Source organism: Desmodus rotundus, chromosome 12 (genome assembly GCF_022682495.2).
Source record: "Desmodus rotundus isolate HL8 chromosome 12, HLdesRot8A.1, whole genome shotgun sequence".
Taxonomy (NCBI): domain Eukaryota; kingdom Metazoa; phylum Chordata; class Mammalia; order Chiroptera; family Phyllostomidae; genus Desmodus; species Desmodus rotundus.
The window spans coordinates 19,569,246-19,584,669 of record NC_071398.1 but is presented as its reverse complement, the minus strand read 5'-3'; the positions used below and the strand labels follow the sequence as shown (position 1 = coordinate 19,584,669).

At 44.3% G+C, this 15,424-nt stretch overlaps 1 protein-coding gene across 1 annotated transcript in view; it reads left to right on the top strand.

The window, feature by feature from the left end:
- The window catches only part of SF3B3 (splicing factor 3b subunit 3), a 41,285-nt gene extending 32,734 nt beyond the window's left edge, over positions 1-8,551 (top strand). Inside the window, exons 19-26 of the mRNA XM_024556096.4 lie at positions 39-244; positions 335-491; positions 1,705-1,830; positions 4,512-4,724; positions 5,256-5,354; positions 5,973-6,116; positions 6,716-6,820; positions 7,963-8,551. Of these exons, the coding sequence (XP_024411864.1) occupies positions 39-244; positions 335-491; positions 1,705-1,830; positions 4,512-4,724; positions 5,256-5,354; positions 5,973-6,116; positions 6,716-6,820; positions 7,963-8,103 (1,191 nt within the window). The 3' untranslated portion in view covers positions 8,104-8,551. The remainder of the gene's footprint in view (positions 1-38; positions 245-334; positions 492-1,704; positions 1,831-4,511; positions 4,725-5,255; positions 5,355-5,972; positions 6,117-6,715; positions 6,821-7,962) is intronic.
- The last annotated feature ends 6,873 nt before the right edge of the window (positions 8,552-15,424 follow it).

The window sequence follows — 15,424 nt, the reverse complement described above, 5'->3', positions numbered from 1 at the left end:
GATAACAGGTGGGGTTTTTTGTTGTTGTTTTGATTTAGGAAATGGTGGAAGCAGCAGGGGAGGATGAGCGGGAGCTAGCTGCAGAGATGGCAGCAGCTTTTCTCAATGAAAACCTTCCTGAGTCCATTTTTGGAGCTCCCAAGGCTGGCAATGGTCAGTGGGCCTCTGTGATCCGAGTGATGAATCCTATTCAGGGTAACACGTTGGACCTTGTCCAGCTGGAACAGAATGAGGCTGCTTTTAGGTGAGCAGTCCAGAACATCCAGGGTTTGGGAGGCTGGGGCAGGAATCCTCTGGGCTGTGACTAATGCCTAACTACTTCTTCTTTATGCAGTGTGGCCGTGTGCAGGTTCTCCAACACTGGCGATGACTGGTATGTGCTGGTGGGCGTGGCCAAAGACCTGATACTGAACCCTCGATCTGTAGCAGGGGGCTTTGTCTATACCTACAAGCTTGTGAACAATGGGGAAAAACTGGAGTTTTTGCACAAGGTAGGAATCAGCCGGTGGGTCTACTGAATCTTAGGTCCTACTAGACTCTCTCACTTATGCTTAAGTTGTGGGTCAGGTCTTTTGGCGACCATTCACAGATTCTGATCCGTCTCTTGGTAGCGCGTGGAAAATGCTGCTGTGGCTTTCATGGGCCAGTGAAGCTTTGCTGCCTGTGAGTCCCACAGTAAGCCTGTGTGCTAACCATCCACAATGGGGAAATAGTGCACACTGAATTGGCTACTTTACTAGTCTCACTAAGCAAGCAGCTATTTGTGATCAAAATTCAACAAAGAGTTACTATTCTCTGGAGAGTTACGGTTTAACGGTTACAGTGTTTCCCTTCGGAAAGGTAGAAAATGTTCTGGGGTTGGACGGTGGTGATGGTTGCACAGCAGTGTGAATGTACTTAATGTCACAGCACTGCATACTTCAAAATGGTTAAAATGGTAAATTTTATGTCTCATATATTTTACCACAATTACAAAACTAAAGAAAAAGAATTCCTGTTGTTTCTACACTGACAGTACATGAATGTGGCTCCTCCAACCCTCCCACAAGGACAATGCTGTCTTATCTATTTATTTGTAAAGACTTTATTTATTTTTAGAGGGAGAGGAAGGGAGGGAAAAAGAGGGTGAGAAACATTGGTGTGCTAGAGAAACATCAGTCGGCCACCTCTTGCGCCGCCACCGCCCCCCAATCAGGGACCTGGCTCCAACGTGCATGCCCTGAACGGGAATCAACCAGCAACCTTTTGTTTGTGGGACGATGCCCAACCCACTGAGCCACACCAGTCAGGGCGGGGGAATGTGTTTTAGGAGATAATTGTGTCTCTCTTGCAGTGAAGATATCACTAGCTCTCCTTTTGCATTTCTCCACAAACTGCAGTTACTTCTCATACTGAGGCTTCACTATTAGTTAATGGTGCCAGTAGAATTAGCACAGGCTCTGAGTCAGAGTTCATGGGGCACCAAGACTTCTTTTAACTTGTGGCATTGATCCATCTGGCTGGGTAAAATGTGGCACATGGGATCTGTTTACCCAGACATCCTGTTTCGTAGAAAGTGTTATATGTGCAGTTTATTTCCCTGATGAGCAAAAGACGATCACTTGCTGTCTGTCTTCCTGACAGGTGCCTGTGGAAGGCATTTTGGGTCGAGGAGGTGGGGATAACATGGTCTAATAGCTGTTTTACCCGCTTTTCCTCTCACAGACTCCAGTGGAAGAGGTCCCTGCTGCGATTGCCCCGTTCCAGGGTAGGGTGTTGATTGGTGTGGGGAAGCTTCTGCGGGTCTATGACCTGGGAAAGAAGAAGTTACTCCGAAAATGTGAGAACAAGGTAAATACAGTAGAGAGCCCCAGATAGAGGAGCTCTCTACCCAGTGAGGAAGGGGGAGGCAATGGCAAGGTTGCAGGCAGTTACTGTTAAAATCAGGTCTTCATTAGGACCTTGATGTAATCATCCGATTCCATTTCAGAGTGACGCTCTTGAGACTTGAGAGGGGCCTGAGTAGATGGGTTTCTTGACTTTTCCAGACTAAGACCAGACTTATGTCCTGCTTGCATCTATAAGGAATTTGTGAGGCTTAGGCGTATACTTCCTGTATAGGCATGCCTAGTTTTATGGCTCTTTGCCTGTATTCCGTGTTTTACAAATCGAAGGTTTGTAGTAACCCTGTGTTGAGCAAGTCTGTCCATGCCATTTGTCCAAGAGCACATACTCACTTTGTGTCTCTGTCACATTTTGGTGATTCCTGCAATATTTCAGAGTTTTTCAATATTATTATTATTATATTACCTATGGTAATCTGCGGTAAGTGATCTCTGATGTTACTGTTGTAATTGTTTAAGGGCCTCACGGCCCACGTCCGTATAAGACAGCTAACTTAATTGATACATGATGTGTTCTGACTCCCCCCCGACTGGCCGTTCCCCTGTATCTCTCTCTCTTTTGTTGGGCTTCCCTACTTGCTGAGACAACAATATTGAAATTAGGCCGGTTCATAACCTACAATAGCCACTTAAATGTTCAAGTGAAAGGAAGGGTCACATGTCTCAGTTTAAATCAAAAGCTAGAAATGATTAAGCTTAGTAAGGAAGGCATGTTGAAAACCAAGATGGATTGAAAGCTAGGCCCCTTGTGCCAAACATCTAGGTTGTAAATACAAAGGAAAAGTTCTTCAAGGAAATTCAAAGTGCTGCTCCAGTGAACAAATGATAAGAAAGCAAAACAGCCTTATTGCTGATTCGGAGAAGGTTTTAGTGGTCTGGATAGAAGATCAAACCAGCCATACTCTTTCCTTAAGCCGAAGCCTAATTTAGAGCAAGACCCTAACTCTTCAGTTCTGTGAAGGCTGAGAGAGGTAAGGAAGCTGCAAAAGAAAAATTTGAGGCTAGCACAGGTTGGTTCATGAAGTCTACGGAAAGAAGCCATCTCTATAACAAAAACTGATGGAGAAACTATAGCAAGTTATCGAGAACATCTAGCTAAGATGATTATTGATGGCTAAACAACAGATTTTCAGTGTAGGTGAAACAGCCTCACTCTGGAAGAAGGTGCCAGCCAGCACTTTCATAGCTAGATAGAAGTCAGTGCCTGGCTTCAAAGGACAGGCAGGCTGGCTCTTTTGTTGGGGGCTCATGCAGCTGGTAACTAAATTGCAGCCAGTGCTTGTTTACCCTAGGGCCTTCAAGAATTATTCCGAATCCGCTCTGCCTCTTTGTAAATGGGACCAAAAAAGCCTGGATGGCAGCACATCTGTTTATAACATGGTTTACTGGATATTTTAAGCCCATCTTGAGACCTACTGCTTAGAAAAAAAAGATTTCTTTCAAAATATTAACTGTTCATTGACCCAAGAGCCCTGATGGAAGATGGGATTAATCCTGTTTTCCTGCCTGCTAACACAACGTCCACTCTGCAGCCCATGGTTCAAAGAGCAATTTCAACTTTCAAGTCTTTAAAAAATTTTTTTTTTTTAAATTTCAAGTGGTATTATGTAAGAGATTTTGTAAGGCTATTACTGCCATAGAAAGTGATTTCTCTTGTGGATCTGGGCAAAGTAAATTAAAAACCTCTGGAAAGGATTCACCATTAGAGATGCCACGGAGAACATTTGTTACTCATGGGAAGAGGTCAAAATAGCAACATTAACAGGATTTTAGGAGAAATTGATTTCAGCTCTTAGGGATGACTTTCAGGGGCTTAAGATTTCAGTGGAGGAAGTAACTACAGATGTAGATAAAAACAAAAGAATTAGAAATGGAGCCTGAAGACGTGAATGAATTGCTGGAATCTCACAGTAAAGCTTTAACAGATGAGGAGTTGCTTCTTTATGAATGAGCAGAGAAAGTGGTTTCTTCAGATGGAATCTAGTCCTGGTGGAGACGCTGTGAGATAACAAGGGATTTAGAATATTGCATGAACTCAGTTGTTCAAGCGGTGTCACGGTTTGAGAAGATTGACTCCAGTTTCCAAAGAAGTTCTGTGGGCAAAATGCTGGCTAACAGTATCGCATGCTACAGAGAAATTGTTGGTGAAAAGAAGTCAATCAGTGCAGCAAACTTCCTTGTCTTAGTTGAAGAACGGCCATAGCCAGCCCAGCCTTCAGCAAACACCACCCTGATCAGTCAGCAGCCATCCACAGCGAGGCCAGGCCTTCCACCAACAAAAAGATTACGGCTGGCTAAAGGCTCAGGTGGTTAGCAGTTTTTAGTAATGGAGTATGTTTAAATTAAGGTGTATACATTGTTTGCTTTTTAGACATAATGCTGTTGCACACTTAATAGACTACAACAGTGAGTGTAAATGACTCACTGGGAAGAGTTGATGTGACTCGCTTTGTGATACTGTATTAAAACTATTTAGCTCTTTTCCCCATCTTTTAGGAATTCATTGATGACTACTGTTCTTTGTTCTGTGCTGTTTTACAGACTACTTATGTTGAACTCAGGGAAGCTGGAGTTTCTCTGGGTTCTGAACCTCAAGGTTTCATCCATTGTTGTCCTTGCTTTTTCCAGCATATCGCCAATTACATCTCTGGGATCCAGACTATTGGGCACAGGGTAATAGTGTCTGACGTCCAAGAAAGTTTCATCTGGGTTCGCTACAAGCGTAATGAGAACCAGCTCATCATCTTTGCTGATGACACCTACCCCCGGTGGGTCACTACAGCTAGCCTTCTTGATTATGACACTGTGGCTGGGGCAGACAAGTTTGGCAACATTTGTGTGGTAAGTTGATATTTACTTGTGTAATAGTTATGTGTACGAAAGCTGGCTCAGTTTGTGGTAAAGCCAAGGACCCAGGACTGTGATTTCTAATATGGAAAGTAAAAATGGGTATAAAATTCAGTCTTACTGAGGCTCGCTCTAAAAAGAAAACTTTGCGTTCTCTAAGCCTTACCAGGTTTTTAGATTTTTCGCCCTTTTTCATGTCCCTCCTCCCCATGGGACACGATTTAATAATAGGTTTAGTTTGAGCTAATGTCTGATACTTATTTTCACATGAAGATCCGTCTGACTTCTCTTGTTCATATTCTGCGGTCTTTGTTTTCTCTCTTGCTACGGTAGACCCTGGCTCTTGGGTTGATTATCTTGAGTTTCTCACTCCTCAGACACCAGAACAGGTGCAGGAGACTCGGGCCAGGCCTCTGCCAAAGGTGATGCCCTAGGCTTGTTTGCAGGACCTGGGGCGGCATGTTGCTTGGTGTGTCGGGTGAGTGGGTGCAGGACCTAGCCCAGTGATTTGTCACTTCCTCGTAGGTGAGGCTCCCACCCAACACCAATGATGAAGTGGATGAGGATCCCACCGGAAACAAAGCTCTGTGGGACCGGGGCTTGCTCAATGGGGCCTCTCAGAAGGTAAGGTCCAGAAGGGGGAACGTATTTTAATGAATTACCCACATCGCATGTGACTATGCTGTACTCGTGAGCATACCATCATCTCATTTTTATGACTCTGTAGAATAGAAATTTTTCTGAGACATTTTCACAGCATAAAATCTCCTTGGAGAGTAATGAGCTCCTTGACAAAGATGGTTGCATGGGTTCATTCTCGATATTAACCAGTTCTTTGAGGTGCCCTGGGCCTTACTCTTTTTCTATAGGGGTATACTTCTACTGTAGAGCATCTCTGGACTTCTAAAAAGAGATTCCTTTTAGAGAGCAAGCCCAGTGTTTAGTGTTTTGGTGTTTCGTTTTGTTTTTAATCATTTTCTGTGATTGCTTTTTTGAAAAATTGCAAACCTGGTAATTTAACAAAATTTCCCTTTTTAGTTATTTATCAGAAATGACCTAATATCAGCATGTTTGTGAGGGCATTAAGCTCTAAATGTTCAGAACATCTTAAAGTAAATTGTAGTGATCACTGGGTTTTGAAAGGTGGTGAAAGCTGCCTGTTGGAGGCACTGCTTGCTCTTGGGAACCTAGAACAGGCTTCTGAGACCCCATAACAGTTGCTGGTCCATGTTTGACTTGCAGGCGGAGGTGATCATGAACTATCACGTGGGGGAGACAGTGCTGTCGTTGCAGAAGACCACGCTGATCCCTGGAGGCTCTGAATCGCTTGTCTACACTACCTTGTCAGGAGGAATTGGCATCCTTGTTCCCTTCACATCTCATGAGGTGAAGTCTCCCACACTGCTCAGGCTTTTGCCTTCCCAAGGTGGTTTCTTTGTGCTAAATCTGCCTAAGAGGGCAAATCCATTTGTCCCCACCTGCAACTAGGAGTGTTCTGGAAATTTTATAATGTGACAAAAATGCCTGGGGAGATAGGAGCCCTGATCTCTCTCTAGCCATTTGTTTATGTGGCTCATATGGTATAGGCGTGATCACAAGCCAAAGCCCCAGACCAAACACCGTAGACTACAAATGCTGGGATGATAAGGACTGGGGCACTTACTGCCTCCTAGAGTCAACTCTGGGATTGGCTAGATTTGGTTTACGTCATTCCAGCCAAGGAAGCTGGGATCAAGAATCTGATCTTGCACACCACTCTTTACTTACGGTGTTCTCGCCTGTGTTTCGCAAATACAGGGAGGTTTTCTTTCAGGTTTTTGCTGTTTTGTCATAGCAGGAAAACCTGTGGTCGTCGTAGGGGTGGTTTAGATGTTTAACATCTGTTTACATGGTAAAAATCAATGGCTTGTACTTCTGGAAACCATAGACTAGTGGTTGAAATCACTTTTTTCTTTTAGTGACAGATTCTTTGTTTTTTCCGCCAGGACCATGACTTCTTCCAGCATGTGGAAATGCACCTACGGTCTGAGCATCCCCCTCTTTGTGGAAGAGACCACCTCAGTTTTCGTTCTTATTATTTCCCTGTTAAGGTAGGTCTTTGTTGGAAATACGGGTTGAATAGGGGAATTGTCAGCCCACTTAACAAAGTCTTTTCTTTGGTTGCTTCACTCCCTCCCTTAAAAAATCAAAATGGTCCCCACTGGCTGCCAGCTCCTTACCCAGCCTGTCCCTTGGGCTGCCAGGTTCTTCCCCAGCCAGGACCACTAGCCTATAGGCTCCATCCCTCAGCCTGGCCCTGGGACGGCATGGATTGGTGGTGGTGGTGGTGGTCTGTTGCTTGGGGGTGGAGTATAACCCAGATAGTTGGAGGGGAATGAAGCTGGAGTTCTGATCAACTGGAGGTTTCAGAACAAAAGATGACTAAGCTTTGGGTTCTGGATGAATTTCTCATGAAACATTGGTCAAAATTAGGCTTTTAAAAGGACGGTTCAATGGCTATTTGGAATGAAGAATAGTTATAGTAAGTTAGGAACTTCTCCCTTAAAATTGCTACAATGATATTGCATAGTGATACAGATTTGCCAGAACTGGAAAAAATTAGCCAAAGCAATCTTGAGAAAAAAACAAAGCTGGAGGAATCACACTCCCTTACTTCATATTCTACTACGAAGCGACAATACTCTAAACAGCATGGTATTGACAGAAAAACAGGAATAGACATACAGCCAGTGGAACAGAATTGAAAGCCCACAAATGAGCCAACATGTATATGGGCAAATAATTTTTAACAAAGGAGTCAGAAACATACAGTGGAAAAAAGAAAGCCTCTGCAGTTTATTTTTTCAAGTATTTCTTTTTAGTTATGCATAAATTTTATTGTAATATGCTTTTGTACTGGGTTATTTAAGAATAAAAGTCACATGTCTAGTACAAAAATAAAAATCAGAACAGTCCTGAGTGAAGAAGCATCAAGGGAGTAGACTGATGGAGACAGTGATGGGAGAGAAGGTCCTCCCCGGGGAAATGGCAGCCGGGGAGAGGTTTCCCTCTGTTTCGTTAGTCTGGGCTCTGGCTCTGGGGGGTCACCTTACGGTAATGTTCCTGGCTCTGCACGTGGGGTGAAGGTCTTTGTAGGAGAATACAAAGTTTTCCGTGCAGCTGCTGCTTTGTGTGTGTCATTTTCTTTGGGCACCTGACCTTTTTCTTTTGCTCTCATTTTTCCATGCCCTAGAATGTGATTGATGGAGACCTGTGTGAGCAGTTCAACTCCATGGAGCCCAACAAACAAAAGAACGTCTCTGAAGAGCTGGACCGAACCCCACCTGAGGTGTCCAAGAAGCTTGAGGACATCCGGACCCGCTATGCCTTCTGAGCCCGTCTTTTTAACGTGAGGCTTGTCAAAGACTCTGTTTTTCCCACTACCTGGCTTTGAACCTGTGTGGCAGAAGAAGGGTGGCTGGATAATTGAGACTTCCCCTCGAGTGACTGACTTCCCCTAAAATTGGCACTGGGAACCACCATGCTTCTCCCTGCCTGGTACGTAGTACGCTGCCGCAGGCCCAGTGTGGAGTGCAGTGCCCCCAGTCCCCAGAACTTGCCCTGCATTGATGTTTCTGCCTCTCGCACACCCTTTTGTACACACCTTTAATTTTTCACTGGTTTTCCTGTAAATAAAGTTTTGTACAATGTCATCTTTGTGGGAGGGAGGGAGGGAGGCAAGCTGAGGTGGGGACCAGGCTGGATATAGTAGAACTCTTGATTTGTGCCACTCTGGAACCTAACAAGAAATACAAACCTAGTTTTTAAGGCAGCTGGTGTCTGTGTGTCTTTTCTAGGGATGAGACTTTAGGTGGGAGAATTGAGCCTGGTTTGGAGCAAGAAGAACTGAGTATCCTCCTTCCAGTTTCCTACAGGGATTTCTGGCACTCCTTGGTCTCCCACTTCTGGCGTTACGGTGTTTTGGCTTTCTCTAGTCCTTTCTGATACGCAGATGAACTTGGGCTCAGTAATAACTGGTCATCCATACCTCTTCCCAGTAGATAGTTAAAGAAGGGTGGCTGATTTTTTTTTTCCTCCCCTGTTTTAGTTTCCTTCTACTTTGAGGTCTTTTTTTTTTTTTTTTTTTAAGATTTTAATTTATTTTTAGAGAGGAAGAGAACCATGATGTATGAGGGAAATAGCGATGGGTTGCACTGGGGACCTGGCCGGCAACCCAGGCCTGTGCCCTGACTGGGAATTGAACCGACAACCTTTTTATTTGCAGGCTAGCACTCAATCCACTGTGCCACCCAGCCAGGCAACTTTGAAATCTTAAGAGTAGAGGATTTGGCATGAATTCCAGCTGAATAGTCTCTTAACAGATGCTTCCTTTACTTCCATAGCTCCTGCAATGATTTTTTTGCCATATGACCACACTAGGAAGGATCAGTAAGTACAGAAGTAACCCAGAATACTAAGCCCTTGGGAACAAAGTACCTGTTTAAAGGCACACGGATAACTAGGGGCACCTGTCTGCCACAGACATCTTAGGTGGGCTCTGGGGGGCCTTTGGGGAGTGAGGAAGGAGTGCTGGTATCTTGTCACTTAGAAGTGACCCAGTCTCGTGTTTTCTAGCCCACACCTGAGAATTCAACCTTCCTCCTGCCTGGCTGTGTGGGAAGGCTTAATCTTCCAGGCAGTCCACTCAGCTTCATTGAACCTGGAGAGATCTGAGCTCACTGCTGTTCTCAGTACTTCACAGACTAAGTGTTCTTTCATGCACATGTGCACAGTCTCTGGCGGAGCAGATTCTCTGTGGCTTAGCGCTGGGTTAAAATCAGGGATGGAGGGGATTAGACAAAAATCTTCAACTCCCAACAGCCTGCAGTCCAGTGCAGAGGGTTCCTGATGCTCTCCCCTGTGCCCTCTGTATCTCTTTAATCATGACTTGGCTTTAGATCAGTTGATAGAGACTCTGATTTTGCCAGGAATTGAATCCCTAAATAACACTTTTCTTTCTCACTTAGCTCATGGATTTGCACAGTACACAGTGCTGTTAAAGGACATGGACAGCCTAACGCGAAGGTCCAGTTTTCCTATGGCCCCCACCTAAACCCATGTCGTTGACTCTGTCAGATTGTGTGATTGACATGCAGTAGTGCAAGAAACCCCATAGATGTTTGAGCAGTAGATCCCTGCTATTATCCTCTTTCTGAAATACTTTCTACAGCAGTGGGGGATTATGTAAAGAAGGAAAACTTGATCTCTAGAATCAGGAATCATTGCTGGGCTTTTTTTTAGAATGATTATTAGGTACATAGTCCCTGCTTGGGAGGAGGACACCGCATGCCCGTGGGGGGTTGCCCTCAGGAACCCAGTAAAAAACTTAAGAGCTGTAAGAGGCAGGCTTAGTAGCAAGAGGATGGGTGTCCCCCCGCCCCCCCCCCCGTCCCCCCCGTTCCTGTAGGAGGATGTGATTAGCTTGTTCAAATCCACGGACTGCTAGGCAGCTGAGGCAGGAACTATGCCTGATTCTTTGGTAAGGAAGGTTGTTTAGGGAACCATATCCACCAGAGCAGAGTGAGGAGGGAAACTTGTGTTTAGGTCCTTTGCAGCCCTTCTGATTTTATAGCATATAGTACAGATTTTTTTAAATCCTCACCTGAGGATATGTTTATTGATATAAATATTTAAAAAAATATATAGTGTTTTATTTTTTTAGAGAGAGAAACATCAATCATTTGCCTCTTGAACGTGCCCTGACCAGGGATCAAACCCACAATCTTGATTTAGTGGATGATGCTCCAAGCAACTAAGCTACCTGGCCAGGGCATAGTATTGAATGTTAATTTTAGATCTTACACCCCAACTGGGAATGTGTGGTCGTCTGACTGCTGCCCTACTGGAGAGCTACAGACAGGCCAGGCAAGGGTGAATTTTGTGTTGGCTTGTCTTCTTGTTCTTCTGAATGTATTACCAGATCCTTTCCTTTTTCATCCTCTATAGTCCAAAACCCAGCAAAAACTATAGAAACTTAGGGGATTATCATGACCTGTGGGTCCATATCCTGAAAGAGTGATAGATGACAGCAAACTATGAACTAATATTTCAAGCACTGTGCTAAGCTCAGAGAATTCATAGGGCCTTTTCCAATGAGCTCGACTTTCTAGTAGAGGGGAGAGCTTATCAGCCAAAATGTGTTTATAGTAGAAGGAGAATTAGAATCAGCCAGCAAAGTCGATGCTGGTGTGGCCAGATAACAACTGAGTGGCTGTGAGCAAGCCATTTAAAACAGCCTTGGTTCCCCCGTCTGTGGAGGGTAAAGGGAGAGATTCAGTCCCTAAATATGCTGCCCAACCTTACTTAAAACAGCATCTTTGTTCCTAAGAATCCCAACATTAATCAAAAAGTCCAAGTGACCCTGTGTCTTAGGATTACAAATTTTGTATGTTTGCTTTTTTTCCCCTCAAATTTTCCTAATTAAGGAAATCATCCTTTAGGACAGTGATTTTTCAACCTGTGTGCCTCAAGAATATTTAAAACATGCCATACCTGATGATTTAGTCAGGGGCACTGACCACTTTTCCCTTGGGTTGTCAAATTAAAAAATGATAACAGGCAGCAATAGCCATTCCATGCGAATGAATAAAAATTATAGCTATTTTTTGGTCAGATCGGCAAAAACATATTTTTTGGTGTGCTGCAGAACTGTAGTGATTAGTTGAAGTGTGCCATGAGATGAGAAAGATTGAAAATCGCTGCTTTTGGCCACCCAGTAAAAATACAGATTCTTAGGCACCTCTCCCTGAAGACTCTGAAAGACTCAGTCTGGGGACTTGTAAATAAGTGAGACAAAACTCACAAGACCTGCGTTCAGTCACGTGTGGTTACGTGCCTCCGATTACAGGCATGACATCCATCACTTGGGTAAGAACAGGGCTGATGTGAGGGTGAAATGAGCGTATACCTGAGGTACCTGGCGCTCAGCCCAGCATGTGGGGTGCTTGCTGAGCCAACCTGAGCTCTTAATATTTGGGGCTTAGGTCAGCAGAATGAAGTCGTCTTCCATTTTCCTCTAGGAATCACTGAATAACCTGGATCCAAGTCTCCTTCCCTCCTCACCCCCTACCTGCCCTGCAATGTTCTCTTTTTGTCCCCTGACACTGCTTTGCTTTCGATGTGTCTGTTGACTCTCACATCCTGTTGATGTAACTACAGGGCACTCGGTAAAATAATGTTTTGAGGGATGTATAGATAGCATTGTAGCTGCATAATTGAGGGGCCTTCTCTGGACTTGCCTCCACTAGAATTCTTATAGCTGGAAAGGTTTCCCTCTTCTTTTTCTTCTTACCCCGGTTTTATTGAGATATAATTGACATGTCACACAGACAAGAACAGTTTGCATGACATGGAACCTGGCGGCCAAGAAGAGTGGACTGGAATGCGCATGCGTGAACAATGACATCTTCACTGTACTAGTCAGTGGGGGCGGTAGACATCATTGAGTGAGCATGTGTACTGTGTGGCCGTCGCATTAAAAATGACTAAGTGAGCCCTGGCTGGTGTGGCTCAGTGGATTGAGCACCAGACTGTGAAGTAAAGGGTCGCCAGTTTAATTTCTGGTTGGGGCACATGCCTGGGTTGCAGGCCAGGTCCCCAGTGGGGGACATGCGAGAGGCAATCACACATTGATATTTCTCTCTTTCTCCCTCCCTTCCCTTCTCTCTAAAAATAAATAAATAAAATCTTTTTAAAAAATGAGTAGAGCGACGAATCAGCATCAAATTTTGCATTAAGCTTGAACATTCCTCTACAGAAACTATTCGGATGACTCAGAAGGCTTTTGGGGACGATGCAATGAGTGCAGCACAAATAAAATTGTGGCACAAATATTTTCAAGACAGTCAAGAATCTGTTGAAAGTGATCCACATTCTGGAAGGCCTGCAACAAGCAGGACGCCTGAGAATGTTGAACGTGTACGGGCTGCAGTCAGCAAAGTTCGGCGACCGACAGTGCGACAACTAGAAGCAAGCACTAGAAGCTGATCTGGGGATTCCAAAACCTACTGTGTCTGAGATTTTGACTCAGGATCTTGGCATGAAATGTGTTGTGGCCAAATTTGTTCAGTGGCTCGGCTACCAGAGCAGAAGGAACATCGTGCTGCAGTTGCTACCAGTGAGCCAGATTTCCTCAAGAAGGTCATGACTTTGAAGGGGACTCAGGCGGTACTGTCCTATGTGCAAAGTTTCTTGCATCTCGTATCTTCTTCAATAAAGGTCTCTATTCCTCATAGTACGTGGCTGGATACCTTCTGGACAGACCTAGCATTGCGAAATGATTGCATCCAGCTGTGGGTGGCGTGGCTCAATGGATTGAGTGCCAGCCTGCGAACGGAAAGGTTGTCCATTCAATTCCCAGTCAGGGCACATGCCTGGGCATAAGTTTATTTTTTTAAAGACTGTATTTATTTACAACTTTCATATGTGTTATACAGCAGTGTTAACTATAGTGATGTTGTACATTACATCCTTAGTACCCATGTACCTGATAACGGAAAGTGTGTACCTTGTGACCACCCCGCTTCACCCCACCCCACCCCAGCCTCTGATACCTGCAACTCTGATCTCTGTTTCTATGAATTTGTTTTTTTCTCTTTTGGGGAGGGTGGGGGATTGTTTTGTTTAGACTCCCCATTTAAATGAAATCATACAATATTTGATTTCTGACTTATTTCACTTAGCACGTGCCCTCAAGGTCTGTTCGTACTGTTGCAAATGGCAGGACTTCCTTCTTTTTTCCAAAATGGCTGAATGCTCCTTGGCAGGTACATGCCACGGCTTCATCCGTTCATCTGTCAGCGACACTTCGTTGTTTCCATGTCTTGGCCATCGTAAATAAGGCTGCTCTGAACACACGGGTGCCGCTGTCTTTTTCAAGTTAGTGTTTTTGTTTCCGTTGGGTATATTCCCAAAAGTGGAATTGCTGGATTATATGGCAGTTCTATTTTTAATATTTTAAGTATTCTCCATAATGTTTTCCATAGTGACTGTATCGGTTTACGGTCCCCACAACAGTGCACCAGGGTTCCCTTTTTCCATGTCCTCACCAGCCTTTATCTCATCTTTTTGGTGATGGCCATTCTCACAGGCACGAGGTGATAACTCACTCTGGTTTGGATTTGCATTTTCCTAATGACTAATGAGGTGGAGCATGCTTTCATATGCCTGTTGGCTATTCGTATATCTTCTTTGGGAAAATATCTGTCCAGGTCCTTTGCCCGTTTTTAATTAGATTTTTTAAATTTAATTGTTTTGCTATTGGGTTGTATGGGTTCATTATGTAATTTGGACACTATCCCCTTTTATGTGACTTGCAGATAGTTTTCCTATTGCCATAGGTTATCTTTTCATCTTGTTGATTGCTTCTTTTGCTGTGCAGGAAGAAGCTTTTTAGCTTGATGTCGTCCCACTTGCTTATCTTTTGTTTGGTTGCATGTACTTTAGACGTCATATCCAGGCCTTGTCGCCATTGGGCTTCCCCTGCCTGCCCATCCATGAATTTGCTTGTTCTCTGCAGGAGAGAGGGCTCTGGCAAGTGGAGTTTCTAGACCACAGGTACCAGGAATTAGGTTTGAATAGGTTGACAGCAAGAGTTTTATCTAGGTCATAGCTGTTGCCCCAGGACCTACAAAGGTGCGTCATAAATATGTAGTGATTGGATGAGGCTAGATTACAAATCCTATCTGTGTAGGTATTAAGGGGAACAGTCAATTCTTTGGTTTAGTTGAGCAACCAGGTCATGGGGTACTGTCCTGCCTTGCAGAACACACCAGAAGCTGCCATGGAACTCAGAAAGGACAACAGCAAGACCCTGGGACATCTGCGCTAGCTTACTCAGATTGCTCCCATCCAGCTTCTCTGCTGAGTGCCTTCAACTGGGGTCTCATAAAGGACTGAAAATGTTTTAGCTGCCCCAGCTTTCCCCTGACCTCACGGATGGGGTTCCACAGATGTTATTTCCTTTGGAGGATCTCTTGCCAAGAATAGCATTCCTTTGGGGGATGGGGGTTCAAGTGGGACTGTGGATGGAATGTTGCTTTTTTTGTTTTTTGAAAGTATTTCTAGCAAGTCAGCTGGTAGGGCTTGAAAGCCTCTCAGGGGTTCACTTGTCTCACTGGGAAAGTGCTGGTCTCCAGAATGCATGATGTCCCTCCCCATGACTGTGGCCTCTCTCAAGCTTCTCATTCAGTGGGAAGCCAGGAATGTTGGGAGCATTCTGTAGATGAGATCAACCTGGATCTCAATTATTATTATGTTTTGGATTTTATTTATTTATTTTTAGAGAGAGGGGAAGGGAGGGAGAGGGTAACATCAATGTGTGGTTGCCTCTTGTGCGCCCCCTACTGGGGACCTGGCCTGCAACCCAGGCATGTGCCCTGCCTGGGAATCGAACTGGCGACTCTGGTTTGTGAGCCGGCACTCAATCCACTGAGCTACACCAGCCAGAGCTCAATTAGTTTTTTAATTTCTTAATTTGTTTCTTTTCAAAATAGAAATAGTGTGTGTTTACATGAATCATCCACTTGCTCATTTACATATGGAATATTGTATATGAATATTTTAAGTTTACTGTACCCTTAAAATGTATTCAAGGGCTATATCCACATCTCAGAAGAACCATCTCTGCTCCGGAAATCAATGTAGAGGGACAGAGG